Below are 24,976 nucleotides of genomic sequence, written 5' to 3' on the forward strand. Positions count from 1 at the left end.
TCTCACAACTGTCTTTTCTTCACTGTTTGTCTGCAGTCTTTGCGTAAGTTGATGGAGACAGAGAAGGTAAAGGGCTTCTCTCAGGTGGTAATTTCCTCCAATTTGAGAGATGGGACCTCTCATCTGATTCAGGTTGGAGGGCTCGGAGGTCTGAAGCACAACACTGTGATGGTCAGCTGGCCCCGTAACTGGAAACAGCCAGAGTACTACCAGCAATTCAAGAACTTCATCGGTAAGCCACAGGTGACATGAAAATATCTGAAATGTTTGTATTTTAATGTGCTTTCCATCTTCTTTTATAACTAATTGCATATCTTATCTACATTAAAACTACCAAAGTTAATGGGTTTCTTAGGTTCAAGGTGAATAGGGTACAATACCAACATGTAAAACTGCCTCCTCACTGTGAGATTGTGGGTCGTCTGACAGCAACATTAAAATCTGTGGCTGACAACCAGTAACGTTGCTGACTTTAATACATGTTTGCTGGAGGTTTGGTGACTTCTGTGAGCCCTCAGGAAAGTTTTGAGTGGTGGATGGCGTCACACTACCAAGCTTCAAATACGACATTGCTGGTTTGAATCTGTCTTTAGTCGTCTTAAGTTTTTCTTCAGTCCATTTGTTTTTCTACTGAAGTCATTACTTTTCTACTTAATTTCCATTTACTAATGGTTGCAGTTAGTAGTTAAAAGTACATGTTTAGGGTTAGATTAAAAATACATTGTTATGTTTAAATGTTTAAAATGGTAAGAGTTAGAAAAACATGTATTATCTATACTAACTATACAAAAGAATAAAACAATGAATAATTTCATAGCAGCTTTAAACATACAAAGTTTCTTATTTAAATGAGAATGAAAAATGCAGTATTTTAATATGGGATTTAGAAAATGCCACAGTGTCACTGTATGATGTCAGCTGGCAACTGTTTTATATGGAAGTTGCACAGGGAGAACAACATCAGATTCTTAATAGGTGGTCGAGATGCACAATAAACGTGTCGTTTGTAATTGCTGAATACCAGATGGCATGAAAAGTTAACTTTTTTAATTTTTATTGACTACATAAGTCCAGTTTACTAAAGTTTGAAAAATGTTCCAGAAAGATTTATAGACCCTATGGAATACATACTAGATGGTTTAGAGTTATACAGGTACTGGTGTGTTTCAGGTCCAATATGGGTTGGACTCTTGACTTTATATGGTTGGAAAAAATTAATAAAAATAAAAGAATTTGAGGGAATTCTTTTTCAGGCCTTCATTATTTCAAATGTCCTTTTTCCATCTGCAGAGGTGGTCAGAGAAACAACTATTGCCAGTTTAGCCTTGTTGGTTCCCAAAAATATCTCCAGTTATCCATCCAATGGAGAGCGTTTCACTGAAGGCCACATAGATGTTTGGTGGATTGTCCATGATGGAGGCATGCTGATGCTCCTTCCCTTCCTGCTGCGCCAACATAAGGTGGGAAATGAGACTGTGTACACTTTGTACTTGAAAAGTTTCATGTAGACTTTGTGGGGAGAAATGAGTCTGGGTTCGTAAAAGAGCAATGCAGACTGAAAATTTCTTGTTGTTTTGTGCCACAGGTGTGGAGGAAGTGCAAGATGCGCATTTTCACTGTAGCTCAATTGGATGACAACAGCATTCAGATGAAGAAAGACCTCATCACCTTCCTCTATCACCTGCGCATTGATGCTGCGGTAGAAGTGGTGGAGATGGTGAGAGATTTGTCTGACACATTATGAGTATACAAATAAAGACCTGCGGATGGGGTGTGAAGGGGGTTTAGCAGCCATATGATACTTAAAAACATGCTTTCCTCTTAAAGCTTGACCATGACATCTCAGCTTACACCTACGAGAAGACACTGATAATGGAGCAACGATCGCAGATCCTTAAACAGATGCATCTGACCAAGAATGAGATGGAGAGAGAGGTAAGTGAGAAAAGTCGGTGTTTATTGCTGGAACAAGTGAAAATGACTCATTTCGTCATTTCATTATCACTTTAAGCTCCTCAAATAGCTTCTCTTAGGCAGGGAATTGGTTCTTAAGGTGTTTGGACTTGTCTTCATTGATTTGGAGGAAAATGAGCTCCAGAGGGAAATTAGAAATCAAATAATGCATTTCTTTTTCATTTACAGATCCAAAGTATTACAGATTCATCCCGCGGGTCCATCCGGCGTAAAAAGCCACCTGCCCTGCGTCCCCAGCATAGCACAGAGGAGGGTGCCAGTGTGGCTGAAAAACCAGAAGATGAGGTAACTCCTCCCTTACCTCCGTAGGAGAAAAAAACATCCTCCACACCTGTTGTGTCTCTACATTCTCCTGCTTTTGTTTTTCAAGTTATGAGGCTGACCTCCTTCATCTCAAGATCAGTAGTTGCTCAGTGATTTTTCACTGGCTTCCAGAGGTTCACCTTTTCTGACAGGCGTCTCTCTTCACTTTTTCACCCTGTCACACTGTCATGTCATGTGTTTGTCTCTCAGTCTGAGGCTGTCTCCAACCCTAAACAGGTACAGTTGATCCACAGTAAGAATGCCTCCAGTCCCACCAGCCCCACATCACCTGCTGCCCCACCAGGAGGAGGCACTGCCACTTGGACAGACAGCAAGAGTGGTGACAAGAGGAAGATCCATTTAGCACCAACACCAGAGGCCGGCAAAGATCTCTTCAGCATGAAACCGTGAGTGACCTGGCACCTTCATCCAACTCAGTACAGCCAGCAAAATCACACATGTGGCTGAATTGTTAACTTTGGTGCATTTAGACTCTTGATCCAGTGTTTAAAGAGAGATGTGTGGATATTCACAATATAGATATTAAAATGGAAAAACATTTAAAGTAGATTTTTGTCTTTTGCTTAAAAAGATACCAGTCAAAAGTCTGGATACACTTTCTTATTAAATCCAATAAGTACGTGTCAGCCAGTGACTGGTAGTGTATGCTATGTGTTTTTTTTTTTGTTTGTTTGTTTCTTGTTTTTAACCTTTAGCCTCCTCTTGACATAGGAAAAAAAGAGATGTGTATGGAAGCTAGAGGCTTGGCATATTAAATTTCATTCAGTTTCATTTAGTTTAATGTAATTTACCTCCATTTTCTCAGGTTTGATTTAATGTTTCTCATGCAAGCAGTAAAACAGTTTATGAAAAAAGGGATCAAATAAGAGCTCATCTTCCACCAAATCCAAAGCTTTGTTTAACACTTTTAGCAAAAATGATCAAAATCTGATCCAAAAATGTAACTCATTCTTCTTTAGCAACATTCCAACTTTCTGGCAAACTTCATAAATTTTAGTTTTGTAGTCTTTAAAACTCTGCAAACAAGCAGAAAAACAAATGGCAACATTCTCATAGCTGGCCCAGCCTTGTGACAGGAACGGCAATTTCCCAACCATCTTTTCGTTCAACTTAAAAAAGGTGAATTCTTACCAGCAAATCTTTCAGTCAGCTGAAGGTTGCATTTCTTCATTTTCTCTGCACCTCTATTGTGAATTACTGTATTTGTTTAGCCAAGCCCACCTCTGAGCAACTTACTCACGTTTTCTGTGTATATACACTCACCAACCACTTTATTAGATACGCGTTGCCAACACTGGGCTGGACTCCTTTTTGCCTTCAGAACTGCTTTAATTCTTCATGACATATATTTAATGAAGTGTTGGAAATATTCCTCAGAGATTTTGCTCCATATTGACATGATAGCATCATGCAGCTGCTCCACATATGTTAAATGCACATCCATGATGCAAATCTCCCATTCCACCACATCCCAAAGGTGCTCCACTGGATTGAGAGGTGGTGACTGTGGAGGCCATTGGAGTACATGTTCATGTTCAAGAAACCAGTTTGAGATGGTTTGAGCTTTGTGACATGGTGCATGTTGTAAGAAGCCATCAGAAGATGGTTACACTGAGAGCATATCACTATCTTGTCATCCGTTTGTGTGATTAATAAACGGAAAAAGTATCCAAACTTCATCATTTTACTTTGCTTAAAATGTATTACTCATCCCAACGATTCTTCATTTCCTTGGCAATAATCCACAGTACAGTTCCATCTTCACCCTAAATTCCAATCATCAAATAAAACAATACAAGCAGCGGTAGCGATAGCGGTCAAAACTTGTTTGTTTCCTCTGTACAGCAACAGCAACCTGATAGATAGTTCCTAACTATATGGTGCTATCAATTAAATACAATGCCACCTACTGGACCAATTGACAACATCTCAAAGTGACTCCTACAGGTAGGGTGTGGCATTTAAACTATGCTCGGCTGAGACTAAGGGAGATAAAGTCTACCAAAAAGTATCCTCCACACAATTATACCTGTCTGAACCACTGATACAGGGCAGGTTGGATCCTGTAAACCCTAGAGATTGTTGTGCATGAAAAAAACTGTAGATCAGGAGTTTCAGAAATATTCAGACCAGCCCACCTGGCAACAAAAAACCATGACACCTTCAATGTCACCTAAATTCTTTGCCATTCTGATGCTCGGTTTGAACTTCAGTAAGTTTCCTCACCATGCCTGCCATGTGTGGTCTGATTAGCTATTTGTGTTAACTAGAAATTAAACAGGTGTACCTAATAAAGTGAACTTTGAGTGTATGCCATGTTACTGATAATAAGACAATCCAATAAATAGATGCAGTTTCCTGTGTGTATTGGCAGTTCTCCTTTAAGTAAATCAGATATTATTACTTTCCTCCGATCATGCTGCAGGGAATGGGAGAACTTGTAAGTATGAACATTTTTTGTGAGGCAAGCTGCTTGAGTTGATCAACCAAAAGGTCAATTTTTTAATCAAACCCAGCGAGACCTGTTGTTGTTTCTCTTGTCAGGAACCAGAGGGACGTGAGGCGCATGCATACAGCGATGCGGCTCAATGAGGTCATCACAAAGAAGTCCAAGGAGGCAAAACTTGTCCTGCTCAACATGCCTGGACCACCAAAGAATCGAGTGGGCGATGAAAATTGTATCCTCCACCTAACTTACTGTATCAATGTATTTTTGTGAGTTAGCTTGGGTCATGTTTTTCACATGAGGGTTATAACAAGATAATCAAACACATAAATGGTTCTATAATGTACCATGTTGTCAGGCCTGAGTTGTGCAATTCATGGCTGAAAAGGGTGCGAAATATGTTGGATAGTTGTAGCATTTAGAGTACAAAAAAGCTGCAATCCTTCACTCTGAATGTCTCAGACATGGAGTTCCTTGAGGTGCTCACTGAAGGTCTGAATCGGGTCCTCCTTGTGCGCGGAGGAGGACGTGAAGTCATCACCATCTACTCCTGAGGGGCTTTTCACAGCACCTGTCAGAACTCTGGCTTCCTCTGCCTCTCCTCCAGGAAAATCCTCCCATCCTGCCACCAGACTGCAGTGTTGTCAGATGGCATTGGCTGCCATGGACCCATCTGTATCTGTTACCTTCAAAAATCAAAACAGCAGATGAATTGTGGGTTGTTCAAAAGATCTGACAGAAACCTATTCGCAGAAAATTCCCTTTTGACCTGTTGAATCAACATTTTGCTTTCAGCATTTTCCCTTGCCATTCTTCAGAAATATTCCTTCCTTTTCACTTATTTTCCATTGTTAAGTTTTAATGTCATTTATGTATTTATTCTTCAAATCCTTTCTGTCTTTATGTTTTCTGTTGTATGTTTGAATAGGCAAAAGTAGCATGTCAGATTGCTGTTAATGAAAGTAATTCTGAATGTTAGATGAGGGTCTTTCTATGTTCATGTGATACATTCACACTCATTTCTGGGATATTTCAACAGCAGAGGTGATTGTCAGGGTAACAGGCAAATCCAGAGGATCAAAGTAAGTTTAGTGCCCTAAATATTGAATTACACAATCCGAGAAGCTGCATACATAACTTAAGAGCAGCAGTAACATCCCTGGCTTGTTCTTTTATTTAAAAAAATGCTAAATTGTAAATAAAATGATTTCATGTAGAGAATGATGGCCCTAAACCAGACTGTATGACTTCATTGTCTCTGCCACAATTGGATCATGTGGATTAGGGGACATGCTGAAACACACATTTGCTTCTGTGATCATTTTGCATTAACTTATGGTTTGATTAGCCTAGATTTCCACATCTAAAACACTGAGAGATGGCAAATAAAATCATATTTTTTATCTTAATTATTTTATATTACTAACTCAAAGTTTAAATTTTGTCCCAGACTATTTTTTCTTTAAAATCCACATTATATAAGGATTGTATATTGACAGATTTCTTGCCAAAACACAAACTAGGAAGGCTCATAGATGGTACAGATAAAGGCATGTAGGCTTTGCATTGTGCAAAAATATTTCAAAATAATTTAAACATCAAATATGACTTAATGGGGTATTTAAACAACTGGGATGAGAAATAAATAATATTATTACTTCTGATATACTTTATAGATGGTGAGAGCATGGATAGAAACAGCTTGGCATTTTTTTATCTCCCTACTTGTCAAGATTTATGCTTGAAGATCAATAACTTTGACATATTAACCAGAATCATGGGAAAACTGCTGATCTTGCTCTGTCCAAGGGTTACTAACTTACCTGCCTTTTAAAGTTCACTTGCTCAGATCTGCCTATAATTCTCTAAAAGGCAGACACTGAATATGTGTGATGTGATAAAAGGGAATATCAGAAAGTGTATGTTAGATTTCTGGGTTGACTGTTATTGATCAGAAATTAAGTTTTGTTGGTTTGAATGTGTTCACTGTGGATGTTTAGCTAGTGCAGTTATATTTAAAATTTAGTGAACCCTGTAGAAACGTTTTTATTTCTGCACAAACGTGACCGAATACATCATCAGGTTTCAGAAAATATATTTAACCCTTTAATAAGCCTGCTCTACCGTTTGGTAGAGCAAACTTTTCAATGACTAAAATTAGTTTTATTTTTAAAACTGTGGAAATAAACCTACCTAAACGACCTCCACCACTTGCTTAAGATAGATAATACCAAAATAAAATATTTATCTCATTACTGCTTGAAATTTTAACCATTGTTATAATTGTCATCTGAACCATTTGTTAAAAAAATATTGATTCTTGTTATTTTTGTCTTCAGAGAAGAAAAAATGCAACAAAATAATTCTATTTGTAGGTTGCAAAAAGATGTGTCTTTGCTAAATATCAGTTTTTGCTTATTCGGTTGTGCAGAAATAACTGCAACTAAATATTTCCAGGAATTTAATCAGTCTTGCACATCAGCCTGCAGTAATTTTCTTCCATTTTGTACTTTCAGTTCAAAGATGTTATAGCTTCTTTCCTAAACATTTTTAAGGCTTTGCATGACTTTGCTACTATAAAACTTTCAAATGATTCCTATTTATTTATCCTTAGGTGGAACAGTCTGTAGGGTTACTGTCTGGCTAGTGTAATTAGGAATCCAATATACAATCAATGAATGTAAACTGTCTTGTCCCAGATGCAATAAAACAGGACCAATCATTCTTCTACCATATGGGATATTGTTCTTATGCTAGATGGAAGCTTTTTCTTATTTTCATATTAGACGTTTTGTTTTCTTTTTTTTATCACATTTCTCCACAAAATACTTTCAAACAACCTTCAGGACAGTTCTCGCAGCCCTGTCACACACAGCATTGTTGTTCAGTATTGTCCTGATGGTGTGTTTATGAATATTAACCAATGCAAAAGAGGCATTTAACTGTTTACTGAATTTCTTTGTGACGTCACTGTTGCACATCCTTGTTAGTTCTCACTTCTGGTAAAGTTTTGAATTTTTCTCCATTTATATACAATCTGTCTACTGGTGGAGGCCAAACTCCTAAAATAATAAAGGTTTATAGTAATTGTTAAAAGCCTAATAAGCAACATAAGTCTGAGGTCCATATAAATCTTACACACACATGAATAAATAAATAAATAAATATGTATATAAAAAATATAATATAAATTATATATATATATATATATATATATATATATCATGCTTTGATAGATCCCTGTTAATTAAATTGAACAAGGTGCCCATGCACAGCCAAGTGTCAAGTTAGCTACTAGAATAACTAGTCATATAGGTTTAAGTGCTTCTGTCACAGATCTGTAGTACTGAATTACTTTTCTTCAGTAAAAAAAGAAAAAAAAAAAAAAAAAAGAGCCGATATAATATTGTTTAATTATTTTCTTGCCGGGGTCTCTATTTTAGATGTTATGCTAAAATAATGATGATGTGTGCATTTTATGCAGAAATATAGATAATTCTAAAGGTTGGAGAAACATTTAGTCAGTGTATGTTTATATATATTTTGAACAAATGTGTCAGATCATTTTTCCTTTTTTTTTTCCTTATTCGTCCACCAAGTCCACAAATTCTGTTGCAGTCGTAGGATAAGATAAGAGTTTGTTACCTTGCCCCAAAAAAGTTTATTAGTATGGAAAGAGTCTTTGTAGTATATATCCTTTATTTTATTTTGCACATGTTGTTTTTATGCTGTATTATAAAGTATGAAGAACCTCACCATGTGAAACACAAAGACATAATTCCTTGATGGTAATAATCTGCACAGAAAAATCAGAGTTTGACTCACAAGAGTGGGTGTGTAACATTTAAAAATAGTTTTTAAACATTCTCACTCAGTGTGTGTGTTATATGTCTGTGTGCAACTGTCACTCATTCCTCTGAGGACGCTCTAAAATATGTTGAAGCCATTTGTATGAAGATCTGTGATGTTAGGTTTAGCAATACCATGTAAGTGTAAACAGGTTTTGTAGAAATAAAAAATTAAGCTTGTTATGTCTTTGAAAATGTTGGACAAACTTTGTGTTTAGCATATTTTTTGCACTCATGGACAAGTTATTCAATTCAAGTCAGTTTTATTTGTATGGCATCAATTCACGGCAAAGTCATTTCAGAGCACCTTTAAAGATTCAGTCCAGCTGAATCCTATTCATTTTAGTCCAATTATAATCCACATCAGTCTAATTTGTAATAACTGTGTTCATATAAGTTCATTCAGACAAAAAACGCTTAGCTAAGAAAACAGATTGCACTAAATGCTCTTTTTGAACACCCCATTTGAACAGGATGTAATGGCTTGCTGAAACCAATTTTATACGTCTGAACAAAATGCAATAAATCGAAATCATTTTAATACAACAGTGTTACGGCCCCTGGCCTTTTGGATTGGCCTCCAGCCTGTCACTCCAGACTTGGATATGCAAATACTGTTGAGCCAGTGCTGCTTCGGGATTGGCTGTGGACCGGAAGCTGCAGTTCCTCCCCTCCGCCTCACCGATTGGTCGCTACTGCTCCCGCTCATCCCAGCTGGAAATCATTGAGAGATGCCTCGCCCTTAAATAGGAGGACCTGTCATTATTCATGCCAGCTGTGTCACTAGGACGCAGTTCGCCTCGTGTTGGGTTCTCTGAATAGTTTGTACATTGTGTGGTTTCTTTGAGCTGTTTGTATGGTTTATGTGTCTGAGGACACTTGGTGGCTCTTGGACCTTTAGTATTTTGACTGGACTGTTCAACAGACGGATTGCAATTTCAGTGATTATAGTGATTGATTGTTTGGGAGTCTTCTCATTAGGAGAAACTCCCCTCCTTTTGTTATTTAGGATTGTTTGTTAAGTTATATGGATTTTTGTTTGACTCTATAGTTTCTTGTTTGGTTAAGTTTCCTTTGTGTTTTTTGTAAGTGAGTTATAATTTGCCGCCGGTTAGCGTGCGTTTCCCTTTTATAGGTCACCTTTTGTTTGTTATTGTTATATTCAACCTGAAAAGGACACTTTAAGTTTTGTAACTATTGAACATTTTTGTAAATAAATTGTTATTTTTGAACTTACCACCGGCTTGTTGTGTTACTCAACCCCTTCCACCCCTAGACCAGAAGGGGTCCGTAACACAATGGGGGCTCGTCCGGGAGCTTTCCTTATTTAAAGATAATATAGAGTCATATTTTGGTTTAATCTTCCTAGGCTATTGCTGTGATCTGTGCTGAGTGCGGTTGTGACGTTAATGATGGTCCGATTTAGCCTGGAGCGGTTCCGTGAGAACCCCACTCTGGAGCAAATCGACCTCTGTCGTAAGGACGACTTGGCCGTACTGGCCGACTTTTATGAGATTCCTTTATCGAAGCAAATTAGGAAAAAGGATATGAGGGCGTTGGTGGTGGCTGGTCTGGTTGACAGGCGGGTACTGTGTGTGGCAGAAATGGCTGCTATTGAAGCTGAAAGTGTTCCGGTGGCGTCGCCTGAAAAAGCGGGTCCCTCGGGGATAGGTTCTGGCAAAACTGAGCAGGATGAGCTGCTTGGGTCGGAAATCCCTGGAGAGGTTTCAGAGGCTGGTGACAGGCCTGCTACACCTGTCACTCTTCCTCGTTTTGATCCCTTGCTCTCCGAAGCTGGCACCTCTCCGCTAGATGCTCGGCTGAGGTTGCGGCTTGCCAGATTACATCTGGAGGCAGAGGAAAAGGCCCAAGAGCGACAAATGCGCCTGGAAATAAAAAGAATGGAAATAGAAGCTGAAAAAGCAGTGCGCCTGCGCCAGTTGGAGCTGGAAGCTCAGGTAAAAGCCACAGGTAAGCAAGTCTCTGGTGACCTGTCTGGGTCCCTGAGTACTGCTCCCTCCTCTATCCCTTTAGACATTTCAAAATTTATTCCATTTGTACCAGTTTTCAAGGAATCTGAGGTGGATTGCTATTTCGCTGCGTTTGAACGCATGGCAATTGCATTAAAGTGGCCTCAGGAGTGTTGGTCCCTCCTCATTCAGTGCAGACTCTCAGGAAAAGCGCAGGAGGGGGTCGCTGCGCTCCCTCTGTTGGACAGTCAGAATTATGACACTGTAAAGGCCACGGTATTAAAAGCTTACGAGCTTGTGCCTGAAGCCTACCGTCAGAGGTTTAGAACCCATAGAAAAGAGGCAACCCACACATACGTGGAATTTGCCCGAGAAAAGAGTACCTTACTGGATAAATGGTGTTCTTCTTGTGGGGTTACTACTTTTAAAGCTCTTAGAGAACTGATGTTGCTGGAAGAATTTAAAAAGCAGCTTCCAGAAAAACTGGTGGTTCATTTAAATGAACAGAAAGTGACAGTTGTCTTCCGCTGCAGTCTTAGCAGACGAGTATATTTTAACTCATAAGACTGTATTTCAGCCTGTGGCCAAAACTGATGTAAAACCCATAATGGGAACGACTAAGAACAGAAGCTCTGATGAAAGACTCTGTTTTTACTGTCATCAGCCGGGTCATTTGATCAGTGCGTGTTTAAAATTAAAAAAACGAAATCATTCTTCAACTCCATCTCCTACTGAGAAAGGAGTGGGATTTCTGAAGTGTACAGGTAAAGCGAAAAAGGTTGATCGCTCCCTGGATCCATGTTTCCAGCCATTTACAATGCCTGGAACCGTGTCTTTAACTGACTCCGCCTCTGAGGAGCGGAAGATTCTTGTACTGCGTGATACAGGTGCATCTCAAACCCTGATCTTAGCAAATACACTGGCCTTCTCAGAACAGACTTATGCGGGCTACAGTGTTATATTGCGGGGAGTTGAGATGGGATACGCACCCTGTCCTGTGCATTATGTGTATCTAAAAACAAAACTAATCTCGGGTCGATTTCCTGTGGCTGTATGTCGTGAGTTGCCCATTGACCATATATCTCTGCTTCTAGGAAATGATATTGCTGGGGGTAGAGTAACTCCATCCCTGGAAGTGCTGGATCATCCTACGGAAACACAAAATTCTCCTACTTGTGTGGTAACTAGGGCCCAGGCCCGCCAAAAGAAGACAGAAATACAGGAAGGGATTGATCTGTCTGACAGCTTTCTGCTCTCATCCTTTACAGATGAAGAACAGCAGGAGAACGCAGAAAACGGGACAGAGGCTCCTGACGTACAAGCTCAGGATTCTCTGCCCAACACTGCTGACTCCTGGCTGTCAGTGACCCGTGCAATGCTGAGTGAGGCGCAGGAGAAGGATCCTACACTACGCATATGCTTCGAAAAGGTGGTGAGTGCTGAAAAACGGGGTGGCGAACGTAGCGCATTTTATGTAGATGGTGGATTATTGCTGCGATGTTGGCGTCCGGTTGTGCTTGCGGAGACAGATTGGAACGTGGAGACTCAGAGAGTGATACCTGCCCCATATAGGCAGCAGGTATTACATTTGGCCCACGATGATCAGTGGTCGGGACATGTGGGGGTTAATAAGACTTATCAGCGTGTGTTGAAACACTTTTTCTGGCCTGGGTTAAAGGCTGACGTAGTTAGGTTTGTCCGCAGTTGTCCTACATGTCAACTCATGGGAAAGCCAAACCAGAAAGTTCCCTGTGCCCCTTTACATCCGATCCCGATAATGTCAGAACCGTTTGAGCGTCTGATTTTGGACTGTGTAGGTCCTTTGCCACGTACTAAATCAGGTAACGTATTCCTTTTGACACTAATGTGCCCAGCGACCCGTTACCCGGAAGCGATTCCGTTGCGTCGGATTACAGCTCGGTTAGTTGTGAAAGCTTTACTGAAATTCTTTTCTACGTTTGGGCTACCAAGGGTAGTTCAAACAGACCAAGGAAGTAATTTCATGTCCAAAGTATTTAAGCAAAGTCTTGCGGAACTGCGCATAAAACATGTCATTTCAAGTGCCTATCACCCTGAAAGCCAAGGAGCTTTAGAGCGGTGGCACCAAACAGTTAAATCGATGTTGCGTAAGTACTGTCATCAGGAAGGAAAAGACTGGGATGAAGGTATCCCCTTCGTATTGTTTGCAACCCGTGAATCCCCTCAGGAATCACTCGGGTTTAGTCCAGCAGAACTTGTTTTTGGACATAAATTACGGGGACCTCTCAAAGTGTTAAAAGAGAAACTCCTTGACTCCACCACGTCTGCCCAAGAGAATGTATTGGATTATGTATCCTCGTTTCGAGAACGTTTACACCGTTCCCGTGAGTTTGCGGCGATTGCTTTGAAATCCGCCCAAATAGTGATGAAACGCCGTTATGATAAAAAGGCCGTTTCCCGAGACTTTGAGGAAGGTGACAAAGTACTGGTATTGCTCCCTGTACAGGGCGCAGCGCTAGCTGCTAGATTTGTAGGACCGTATGAGGTGAAGCAACGCCTTAGTGAAACTGATTATGTCATTGTTACCCCCGATCGTAAGAGAAAGACCCAAGTTTGTCATATAAACATGCTCAAGGCTTATGTGACCCGTGATGCAGATGTTGCATTAAAAAAAGTCAAAGTTCCCGCATCCCATGAAGCTGTGAAGAGTTGTGCGGCTTTTACTATGGTGGATACTACGCAACCGGAACTGGCATTGACGAAACGCATAGAATCGCGCTTGATGCCGCGGCTGTCAAACTCTGAAATGTTGACATCGCTGACTTCAACGTTAGATTACCTGCCTGACGAACAGAAAACTGATCTACTCTCTTTGATAAACAGATACCCTGTTATATTTCAGGACATTCCTTCCCAAACTCATGTCATCCAGCATGATATAGACGTGGGAACAAGTCGTCCAATTAAGCAACATCCCTACAGGTGTAATCCTGGAAAAAGGGCTCAGATGAAACAAACGGACTATCTGCTGCAGCATGGTTTTGCTGTACCTAGTTCCAGTCCTTGGAGTTCGCCCTGCCTTGTTGAAACCAAACCCGATGGATCTCCACGGTTTATTACCGATTACAGGAAGGTTAACGCTGTAACTGTTACGGATGCGTATCCTCTACCTCGCGTAGACGATTGTGTAGATACTATTGGGAATGCACAATATGTCAGTAAGTTGGACCTGTTAAAAGGGTACTGGCAAGTTCCACTTACACCTCGTGCTTCATTAATTTCTGCTTTTGCTACTCCTGATACCTTCCTGCAATACACAGTTATGGCTTTTGGCATGTGTAATGACCCTGCCACATTTCAGCGTCTCGTTAATACGCTATTTTCGGATCTTCCATTTTGTTCTGCGTACTTGGATGACATGGTGGTATTCACGGACAAATGGGAAGATCATGTGTCTGCTTTGGAGACAATATTTGCACGTTTAGCTGACGCCAGCTTAACCCTGAACCTTGCCAAATGCGAATTCGGTCGCGCTACTGTCACCTATCTAGGCCGACAGGTAGGACAGGGAATCGTGCGTCCGGTGGAAGCTAAAGTGAGTTCGATAACCCAATTCCCCATTCCAGAAGACCGAAAAGCCTTACGCCGTTTTCTGGGGATGGCCGGTTATTACAGAAACTTCTGTAGAAATTACTCTACAGTTGTAGAACCATTGACGTCCTTAGTAAGTCCTAAGCAGGAATTTCTATGGACCCACAAGTGCCAACACGCGTTCGATAGTGTAAAAGCTCTACTTAAAAATGCACCAGTGTTAGCGGCTCCTAATATGGAGAAACCCTTCAAACTGGATATAGATGCCAGTGCTGTAGGGGCTGGCGCCGTGCTCCTCCAGTCTGGTAACGATGGGATTGATCACCCTGTCTGTTATTTCTCCCGTAAGTTCAGCCGACATCAGTTGCATTATTCCACCATCGAGAAGGAAACGCTGTCGTTACTCCTGGCGCTACAGCACTTCGATGTATATGTGGGATCCTCTCCTGTGCCCATTCAGGTATTTATGGACCACAATCCGTTAACCTTTCTAAGTCGTATGTATAACCATAATCAGAGATTGATGCGATGGGCACTCATTCTGCAGGAATACGACCTGGAGATTAGGCATAAAAAGGGGGTGGATAACCTTTTCGCGGATGCCTTATCTCGTCTTTAGGACTGTTTGTGATTGTATATGTGTTCTTGATGGTTTAACCTGTGTTTCTGTATTGCAAGCTGGAGATGTGTTTGGAGTATCTGTGGCCAGATTTTAAGGGAGGGGGTGTTACGGCCCCTGGCCTTTTGGATTGGCCTCCAGCCTGTCACTCCAGACTTGGATATGCAAATACTGTTGAGCCAGTGCTGCTTCGGGATTGGCTGTGGACCGGAAGCTGCAGTTCCTCCCCTCCGCCTCACCGATTGGTCGCTACTGCTCCCGCTCATCCCAGCTGGAAATCATTGAGAGATGCCTCGCCCTTAAATAGGAGGACCTGTCATTATTCATGCCAGCTGTGTCACTAGGACGCAGTTCGCCTCGTGTTGGGTTCTCTGAATAGTTTGTACATTGTGTGGTTTCTTTGAGCTGTTTGTATGGTTTATGTGTCTGAGGACACTTGGTGGCTCTTGGACCTTTAGTATTTTGACTGGACTGTTCAACAGACGGATTGCAATTTCAGTGATTATAGTGATTGATTGTTTGGGAGTCTTCTCATTAGGAGAAACTCCCCTCCTTTTGTTATTTAGGATTGTTTGTTAAGTTATATGGATTTTTGTTTGACTCTATAGTTTCTTGTTTGGTTAAGTTTCCTTTGTGTTTTTTGTAAGTGAGTTATAATTTGCCGCCGGTTAGCGTGCGTTTCCCTTTTATAGGTCACCTTTTGTTTGTTATTGTTATATTCAACCTGAAAAGGACACTTTAAGTTTTGTAACTATTGAACATTTTTGTAAATAAATTGTTATTTTTGAACTTACCACCGGCTTGTTGTGTTACTCAACCCCTTCCACCCCTAGACCAGAAGGGGTCCGTAACACAATGGGGGCTCGTCCGGGAGCTTTCCTTATTTAAAGATAATATAGAGTCATATTTTGGTTTAATCTTCCTAGGCTATTGCTGTGATCTGTGCTGAGTGCGGTTGTGACGTTAATGATGGTCCGATTTAGCCTGGAGCGGTTCCGTGAGAACCCCACTCTGGAGCAAATCGACCTCTGTCGTAAGGACGACTTGGCCGTACTGGCCGACTTTTATGAGATTCCTTTATCGAAGCAAATTAGGAAAAAGGATATGAGGGCGTTGGTGGTGGCTGGTCTGGTTGACAGGCGGGTACTGTGTGTGGCAGAAATGGCTGCTATTGAAGCTGAAAGTGTTCCGGTGGCGTCGCCTGAAAAAGCGGGTCCCTCGGGGATAGGTTCTGGCAAAACTGAGCAGGATGAGCTGCTTGGGTCGGAAATCCCTGGAGAGGTTTCAGAGGCTGGTGACAGGCCTGCTACACCTGTCACTCTTCCTCGTTTTGATCCCTTGCTCTCCGAAGCTGGCACCTCTCCGCTAGATGCTCGGCTGAGGTTGCGGCTTGCCAGATTACATCTGGAGGCAGAGGAAAAGGCCCAAGAGCGACAAATGCGCCTGGAAATAAAAAGAATGGAAATAGAAGCTGAAAAAGCAGTGCGCCTGCGCCAGTTGGAGCTGGAAGCTCAGGTAAAAGCCACAGGTAAGCAAGTCTCTGGTGACCTGTCTGGGTCCCTGAGTACTGCTCCCTCCTCTATCCCTTTAGACATTTCAAAATTTATTCCATTTGTACCAGTTTTCAAGGAATCTGAGGTGGATTGCTATTTCGCTGCGTTTGAACGCATGGCAATTGCATTAAAGTGGCCTCAGGAGTGTTGGTCCCTCCTCATTCAGTGCAGACTCTCAGGAAAAGCGCAGGAGGGGGTCGCTGCGCTCCCTCTGTTGGACAGTCAGAATTATGACACTGTAAAGGCCACGGTATTAAAAGCTTACGAGCTTGTGCCTGAAGCCTACCGTCAGAGGTTTAGAACCCATAGAAAAGAGGCAACCCACACATACGTGGAATTTGCCCGAGAAAAGAGTACCTTACTGGATAAATGGTGTTCTTCTTGTGGGGTTACTACTTTTAAAGCTCTTAGAGAACTGATGTTGCTGGAAGAATTTAAAAAGCAGCTTCCAGAAAAACTGGTGGTTCATTTAAATGAACAGAAAGTGACAGTTGTCTTCCGCTGCAGTCTTAGCAGACGAGTATATTTTAACTCATAAGACTGTATTTCAGCCTGTGGCCAAAACTGATGTAAAACCCATAATGGGAACGACTAAGAACAGAAGCTCTGATGAAAGACTCTGTTTTTACTGTCATCAGCCGGGTCATTTGATCAGTGCGTGTTTAAAATTAAAAAAACGAAATCATTCTTCAACTCCATCTCCTACTGAGAAAGGAGTGGGATTTCTGAAGTGTACAGGTAAAGCGAAAAAGGTTGATCGCTCCCTGGATCCATGTTTCCAGCCATTTACAATGCCTGGAACCGTGTCTTTAACTGACTCCGCCTCTGAGGAGCGGAAGATTCTTGTACTGCGTGATACAGGTGCATCTCAAACCCTGATCTTAGCAAATACACTGGCCTTCTCAGAACAGACTTATGCGGGCTACAGTGTTATATTGCGGGGAGTTGAGATGGGATACGCACCCTGTCCTGTGCATTATGTGTATCTAAAAACAAAACTAATCTCGGGTCGATTTCCTGTGGCTGTATGTCGTGAGTTGCCCATTGACCATATATCTCTGCTTCTAGGAAATGATATTGCTGGGGGTAGAGTAACTCCATCCCTGGAAGTGCTGGATCATCCTACGGAAACACAAAATTCTCCTACTTGTGTGGTAACTAGGGCCCAGGCCCGCCAAAAGAAGACAGAAATACAGGAAGGGATTGATCTGTCTGACAGCTTTCTGCTCTCATCCTTTACAGATGAAGAACAGCAGGAGAACGCAGAAAACGGGACAGAGGCTCCTGACGTACAAGCTCAGGATTCTCTGCCCAACACTGCTGACTCCTGGCTGTCAGTGACCCGTGCAATGCTGAGTGAGGCGCAGGAGAAGGATCCTACACTACGCATATGCTTCGAAAAGGTGGTGAGTGCTGAAAAACGGGGTGGCGAACGTAGCGCATTTTATGTAGATGGTGGATTATTGCTGCGATGTTGGCGTCCGGTTGTGCTTGCGGAGACAGATTGGAACGTGGAGACTCAGAGAGTGATACCTGCCCCATATAGGCAGCAGGTATTACATTTGGCCCACGATGATCAGTGGTCGGGACATGTGGGGGTTAATAAGACTTATCAGCGTGTGTTGAAACACTTTTTCTGGCCTGGGTTAAAGGCTGACGTAGTTAGGTTTGTCCGCAGTTGTCCTACATGTCAACTCATGGGAAAGCCAAACCAGAAAGTTCCCTGTGCCCCTTTACATCCGATCCCGATAATGTCAGAACCGTTTGAGCGTCTGATTTTGGACTGTGTAGGTCCTTTGCCACGTACTAAATCAGGTAACGTATTCCTTTTGACACTAATGTGCCCAGCGACCCGTTACCCGGAAGCGATTCCGTTGCGTCGGATTACAGCTCGGTTAGTTGTGAAAGCTTTACTGAAATTCTTTTCTACGTTTGGGCTACCAAGGGTAGTTCAAACAGACCAAGGAAGTAATTTCATGTCCAAAGTATTTAAGCAAAGTCTTGCGGAACTGCGCATAAAACATGTCATTTCAAGTGCCTATCACCCTGAAAGCCAAGGAGCTTTAGAGCGGTGGCACCAAACAGTTAAATCGATGTTGCGTAAGTACTGTCATCAGGAAGGAAAAGACTGGGATGAAGGTATCCCCTTCGTATTGTTTGCAACCCGTGAATCCCCTCAGGAATCACTCGGGTTTAGTCCAGCAGAACTTGTTTTTGGACATAAATTACGGGGACCTCTCAAAGTGTTAAAAGAGAAACTCCTTGACTCCACCACGTCTGCCCAAGAGAATGTATTGGATTATGTATCCTCGTTTCGAGAACGTTTACACCGTTCCCGTGAGTTTGCGGCGATTGCTTTGAAATCCGCCCAAATAGTGATGAAACGCCGTTATGATAAAAAGGCCGTTTCCCGAGACTTTGAGGAAGGTGACAAAGTACTGGTATTGCTCCCTGTACAGGGCGCAGCGCTAGCTGCTAGATTTGTAGGACCGTATGAGGTGAAGCAACGCCTTAGTGAAACTGATTATGTCATTGTTACCCCCGATCGTAAGAGAAAGACCCGAGTTTGTCATATAAACATGCTCAAGGCTTATGTGACCCGTGATGCAGATGTTGCATTAAAAAAAGTCAAAGTTCCCGCATCCCATGAAGCTGTGAAGAGTTGTGCGGCTTTTACTATGGTGGATACTACGCAACCGGAACTGGCATTGACGAAACGCATAGAATCGCGCTTGATGCCGCGGCTGTCAAACTCTGAAATGTTGACATCGCTGACTTCAACGTTAGATTACCTGCCTGACGAACAGAAAACTGATCTACTCTCTTTGATAAACAGATACCCTGTTATATTTCAGGACATTCCTTCCCAAACTCATGTCATCCAGCATGATATAGACGTGGGAACAAGTCGTCCAATTAAGCAACATCCCTACAGGTGTAATCCTGGAAAAAGGGCTCAGATGAAACAAACGGACTATCTGCTGCAGCATGGTTTTGCTGTACCTAGTTCCAGTCCTTGGAGTTCGCCCTGCCTTGTTGAAACCAAACCCGATGGATCTCCACGGTTTATTACCGATTACAGGAAGGTTAACGCTGTAACTGTTACGGATGCGTATCCTCTACCTCGCGTAGACGATTGTGTAGATACTATTGGGAATGCACAATATGTCAGTAAGTTGGACCTGTTAAAAGGGTACTGGCAAGTTCCACTTACACCTCGTGCTTCATTAATTTCTGCTTTTGCTACTCCTGATACCTTCCTGCAATACACAGTTATGGCTTTTGGCATGTGTAATGACCCTGCCACATTTCAGCGTCTCGTTAATACGCTATTTTCGGATCTTCCATTTTGTTCTGCGTACTTGGATGACATGGTGGTATTCACGGACAAATGGGAAGATCATGTGTCTGCTTTGGAGACAATATTTGCACGTTTAGCTGACGCCAGCTTAACCCTGAACCTTGCCAAATGCGAATTCGGTCGCGCTACTGTCACCTATCTAGGCCGACAGGTAGGACAGGGAATCGTGCGTCCGGTGGAAGCTAAAGTGAGTTCGATAACCCAATTCCCCATTCCAGAAGACCGAAAAGCCTTACGCCGTTTTCTGGGGATGGCCGGTTATTACAGAAACTTCTGTAGAAATTACTCTACAGTTGTAGAACCATTGACGTCCTTAGTAAGTCCTAAGCAGGAATTTCTATGGACCCACAAGTGCCAACACGCGTTCGATAGTGTAAAAGCTCTACTTAAAAATGCACCAGTGTTAGCGGCTCCTAATATGGAGAAACCCTTCAAACTGGATATAGATGCCAGTGCTGTAGGGGCTGGCGCCGTGCTCCTCCAGTCTGGTAACGATGGGATTGATCACCCTGTCTGTTATTTCTCCCGTAAGTTCAGCCGACATCAGTTGCATTATTCCACCATCGAGAAGGAAACGCTGTCGTTACTCCTGGCGCTACAGCACTTCGATGTATATGTGGGATCCTCTCCTGTGCCCATTCAGGTATTTATGGACCACAATCCGTTAACCTTTCTAAGTCGTATGTATAACCATAATCAGAGATTGATGCGATGGGCACTCATTCTGCAGGAATACGACCTGGAGATTAGGCATAAAAAGGGGGTGGATAACCTTTTCGCGGATGCCTTATCTCGTCTTTAGGACTGTTTGTGATTGTATATGTGTTCTTGATGGTTTAACCTGTGTTTCTGTATTGCAAGCTGGAGATGTGTTTGGAGTATCTGTGGCCAGATTTTAAGGGAGGGGGTGTTACGGCCCCTGGCCTTTTGGATTGGCCTCCAGCCTGTCACTCCAGACTTGGATATGCAAATACTGTTGAGCCAGTGCTGCTTCGGGATTGGCTGTGGACCGGAAGCTGCAGTTCCTCCCCTCCGCCTCACCGATTGGTCGCTACTGCTCCCGCTCATCCCAGCTGGAAATCATTGAGAGATGCCTCGCCCTTAAATAGGAGGACCTGTCATTATTCATGCCAGCTGTGTCACTAGGACGCAGTTCGCCTCGTGTTGGGTTCTCTGAATAGTTTGTACATTGTGTGGTTTCTTTGAGCTGTTTGTATGGTTTATGTGTCTGAGGACACTTGGTGGCTCTTGGACCTTTAGTATTTTGACTGGACTGTTCAACAGACGGATTGCAATTTCAGTGATTATAGTGATTGATTGTTTGGGAGTCTTCTCATTAGGAGAAACTCCCCTCCTTTTGTTATTTAGGATTGTTTGTTAAGTTATATGGATTTTTGTTTGACTCTATAGTTTCTTGTTTGGTTAAGTTTCCTTTGTGTTTTTTGTAAGTGAGTTATAATTTGCCGCCGGTTAGCGTGCGTTTCCCTTTTATAGGTCACCTTTTGTTTGTTATTGTTATATTCAACCTGAAAAGGACACTTTAAGTTTTGTAACTATTGAACATTTTTGTAAATAAATTGTTATTTTTGAACTTACCACCGGCTTGTTGTGTTACTCAACCCCTTCCACCCCTAGACCAGAAGGGGTCCGTAACAAACAGCTACAGTTTAATCTGAAATTGTTTGATGCATTTTGTACTGTGTAGCTGACAATAAAGAGGTCAGAGGCTGTCATCACTGACAATGTGTAACATTTGAGTTTTTCATTTAAGATCCATGGCCGGTTGGACACTTGGATGTTTTTGTTTTTCAATTTCTAAAAAAAAAAAAATATTAAATTTTAATTCCACTCCAGCAGTTGTCAAATCCCTAAAAGTTTATCTGTATTCCTGATAGTTAATAGACTATATAAAAGTTTTTGCCACCTTCATGACCTAAAAGACCTTGAGTATGACTACATCTTATTACTTGTTCAGTTAAAGTGGATCAATAAAAAAAGCTCATCTGACTCTATGAACATCACTCACCAGCCGAGGACACTATCTGCCTATGTCCAGCAAATTTGCTACCTGTGCTTGACCATTTTTAATTTGGGGGTTATTCAGTCTTAATTGAAATAATAAAACATATGGAAAAGGCAAGAAATTTGATCTTCATTAGAGAGGGTTTTTAAATTCTTAGCATGTTTTGTTTCCTCTGTTGCATTGAAAACTTAGCAAACAGATCAGGATAATGTTTGTACTTCCAGCAGAAAATATTTAGCAACATCTGCCAATTAGAAATGAACTAATTGAAAATTATTATGCACAAAAACAGGAACTGAATGAATGACCTTTTATGAGGTTCAAATAGAGCAAACAGTAACGAACTTGCTCCTCTGGCCATAACATGGAAAGGACAGCCTCCTACTGTAAATAGAATACTGATCCACCCCCAGGAGCTGGCTTTCTAAATAAGTTCAGTCTGCTGTAGTTGTCTGTAGAAAATTGTACTGAACACCACAGTCATAAGGAAAATAAAAAACTGAATATTACTGTGTGTGGTGTTTTACACCTTGGTTTACTGTAAGAAAAGTGTTTTCAGGTACTTATTCTTTACTTTTTGTGGTCAGTTTCTTTTCAGGAGCAATATGGCAAAAAAGCAGCATTGTAATTTTAACACATCATTACCAGAAAAGAGTTTCCTAGAAAAGGAAAGTGATCATAAATTATGTTAATGATTGCAACGTCAGCCACCTCAAGACCTGACTGCTGCTTAGTTACTCCTAAGCAACCAGTTTTGTGGGTTAATTAATAATGTTACCACATAATTAGTTTAATTTCAGATCCATTTATAATTTTTGTGACAATAGAAATTCACATAAATATTTTATATTTTGCTTTTAAAAATGCAGAAATGCTGATATTGCTTTAGTGTTTATTACAATGGACAAAGTCCACATAGCTGCATTTCGCTGGGAGGGGATTAGTGTTGTTTGAGTGACGGCAGAATTGACCAATATCTTGAACATTTCTTATCTAAAAAAAAAGGTGATAGTGGCTGCAAAAGAAATCAATGTCATTTGCTCCAAAGAGTTATCAGGATGAAGACACAAATGACCAAACTTCGAGTGAAGTTACCTCTGTTTGTGTTTGTCACTGAGGTGATTATTGTTGCCCTGTATGCAGCCTTCGTCACCTATGATGAGCATGCTGATGCTCGTTTTCAGACAAACCAGACGAATCCCATGCACAATGCGGTGTACAGGGACTACCCATTCTTTACAGATATACAGGTCATGATATTCCTTGGCTTTGGATGCTTACTGGCCTTTTTCCGACTGTATGGCTTTGGGGGGATGGTTTTTAACTTTCTGACGGCCACATTTGCGATCCAGTGGGCAATTTTGGTGCAGGGTTACTTCCAATTCTACCATAACGGTAAGATCCACCTTGGAGTGATCAATCTCATAAATGCAGAATTCGCCTGTGCTGTGGTGCTGATATCTTTTGGAGCAGTGCTGGGGAAGACCAGCCCATTGCAGCTGCTTGTCATGGCTCTGCTGGAGGTGCCAGTGTTTGCAGTCACAGAGTGGGCTGTGCTGAAGTATCTAAAGATCAATGATGCTGGAGGCTCTATTCTTATTCATCTTTTTGCCTGTTATTTTGGTTTGGGTGTCACTTTTGTGCTGTACAGGCCTGGTCTAAATGAAGGCCATGCAAAGGAGAACACCAGTTACCAGTCTGACATCTTGTCTGTGATGGGGACATTATTCCTCTGGGTTTTTTGGCCCTCTTTCAACTCAGCATTGACTCTGAAAGGGGATGACCAACACAGGGCCATCCTTCACACCTTCATTGGCCTCAGTGCCTCTACACTCACTGCCTTTGCCCTCTCTGCAATGCTGAACAAAAATGGTAAACTCACCATGTGTGATATTCAGAATGTGACCCTGGCAGGAGGTGTGACAGTCGGTGCGTCCGTGGATATGATGATATCACCTGCAGCTGCATACATTTTAGGTATGCTGGGCTCCACTGCATGCATGCTGGGGTACAAATACTTGAGCCCCTTCCTAGCACGGCGCTGCAGGATCCAGGATCAATGTGGGATACATAACTTGCACGGACTTACAGGACTTATATCATGTGCTGCTGGGATATGTGCAATACTGATGGCTGGTGAAGAGGTTTACGGCCCCAGTTTGTATGAGATTTTTACTCACAGAGCACCAACAGAGGACGACCCTATGCTGCAAGGACTAAAGACTTTGATCCCAGATATACAGCCAGGTTTGGGGAGGACTGCCAAGGATCAGGCTCTCTTCCAGGTTGCAGCTGTCTTCTCAACAATAGGATTGTCAGCATTAGGTGGCATCCTTACAGGTTGTGTGTTGAGGCTGCCGCACCTTGCATCACCTTCTGATGACCACTGTTTTGATGATGAGCTGTTTTTTGAGGTTCCTCCAGACTATGATTTGCCACTCAAAACCACTAACACCATTACTGCAGAGGATTCTGCTGACTGATGTGCAACATCCAAGATCTGTCAGTGCATTAAACTGATTTGTTAAGTTTTTCTTCTGATGTTGCAATTATTGTGCTAACAGTGTGTTATACACAAACCATGAATTTCATGTTTCATCCATTCCAATGTAAATAGGTTGTCATAGTGATTGCATATATTAAGTGTGATATTTTCCTTCTACAGTGATTATTATTAATGTTCTGACAAGTCAGATGCATTAGGTATGGCTTCAGAGTATATTTCAAGCAACACAATCAATTCATAGAAAAGACACTCAGGCAGGATTTTCAATAAAATCATGTGTGTACATTTCAATCAAATTCCCAACATTTCATATAACATACTAGCTCATCACAGGTTGTACTGTTACTTGAATGTCAAAAAAGTAAACATTTATTCTTAATGTTCACTAGATGGCAACATGGAGCTGTCACGCTAACCTGACTCCTTCTTTTATTCAGAAAATAGTGATTTTCCATGTTTCTTTTGTGGTTTAAGTTGTGTTTTACAGGCAAACTTGGGGAACACTGGAGTTGATTTTCAACAAGAAATTTGATGTAAAAGAAAATCAATTAGTCCATGTTGCTGCACACACTGAAGTAAAAATTTGAATACTTAATGCATAAAATCATATATTGAATGCATATAAAGACATTAAATGAGCAATTATGTCCTCAATATGAAGACATTGCAGAGGACATTTAAACTGAATGAAGTGATATTAAAGAAACAGTGAATAGTCATTACCTAGACATTTAATTCTGTTCATGCAATGGCTGAAAAAACAGTGAAACCAGCTGCAAATT

The 24,976-nt window shown here is 41.6% G+C and overlaps 1 protein-coding gene across 4 annotated transcripts in view; it reads left to right on the plus strand.

Annotated features, from left to right (window-relative positions):
• Positions 1-24,432, plus strand: part of slc12a5b (solute carrier family 12 member 5b) — a 72,976-nt gene extending 48,544 nt beyond the window's left edge. The window contains exons 19-27 of one of the 4 annotated variants that reach the window (XM_042003930.1): positions 37-232; positions 1,291-1,460; positions 1,586-1,717; positions 1,828-1,935; positions 2,143-2,259; positions 2,488-2,684; positions 4,724-4,738; positions 4,843-4,976; positions 5,207-6,047. In XM_042003930.1, coding sequence (XP_041859864.1) covers positions 37-232; positions 1,291-1,460; positions 1,586-1,717; positions 1,828-1,935; positions 2,143-2,259; positions 2,488-2,684; positions 4,724-4,738; positions 4,843-4,976; positions 5,207-5,298 — 1,161 coding nt within the window. In that variant the 3' untranslated portion in view covers positions 5,299-6,047. Of the gene's footprint in view, positions 1-36; positions 233-1,290; positions 1,461-1,585; positions 1,718-1,827; positions 1,936-2,142; positions 2,260-2,487; positions 2,685-4,723; positions 4,739-4,842; positions 4,977-5,206; positions 6,048-22,872 lie in introns of those variants that run through there. The other 3 variants (XM_042003933.1, XM_042003932.1, XM_042003931.1) reach the window with 3 other exon arrangements.
• Positions 24,433-24,976: the final 544 nt, after the last annotated feature.

Source organism: Melanotaenia boesemani, chromosome 13 (assembly GCF_017639745.1).
Source record: "Melanotaenia boesemani isolate fMelBoe1 chromosome 13, fMelBoe1.pri, whole genome shotgun sequence".
Lineage (NCBI taxonomy): Eukaryota > Metazoa > Chordata > Actinopteri > Atheriniformes > Melanotaeniidae > Melanotaenia > Melanotaenia boesemani.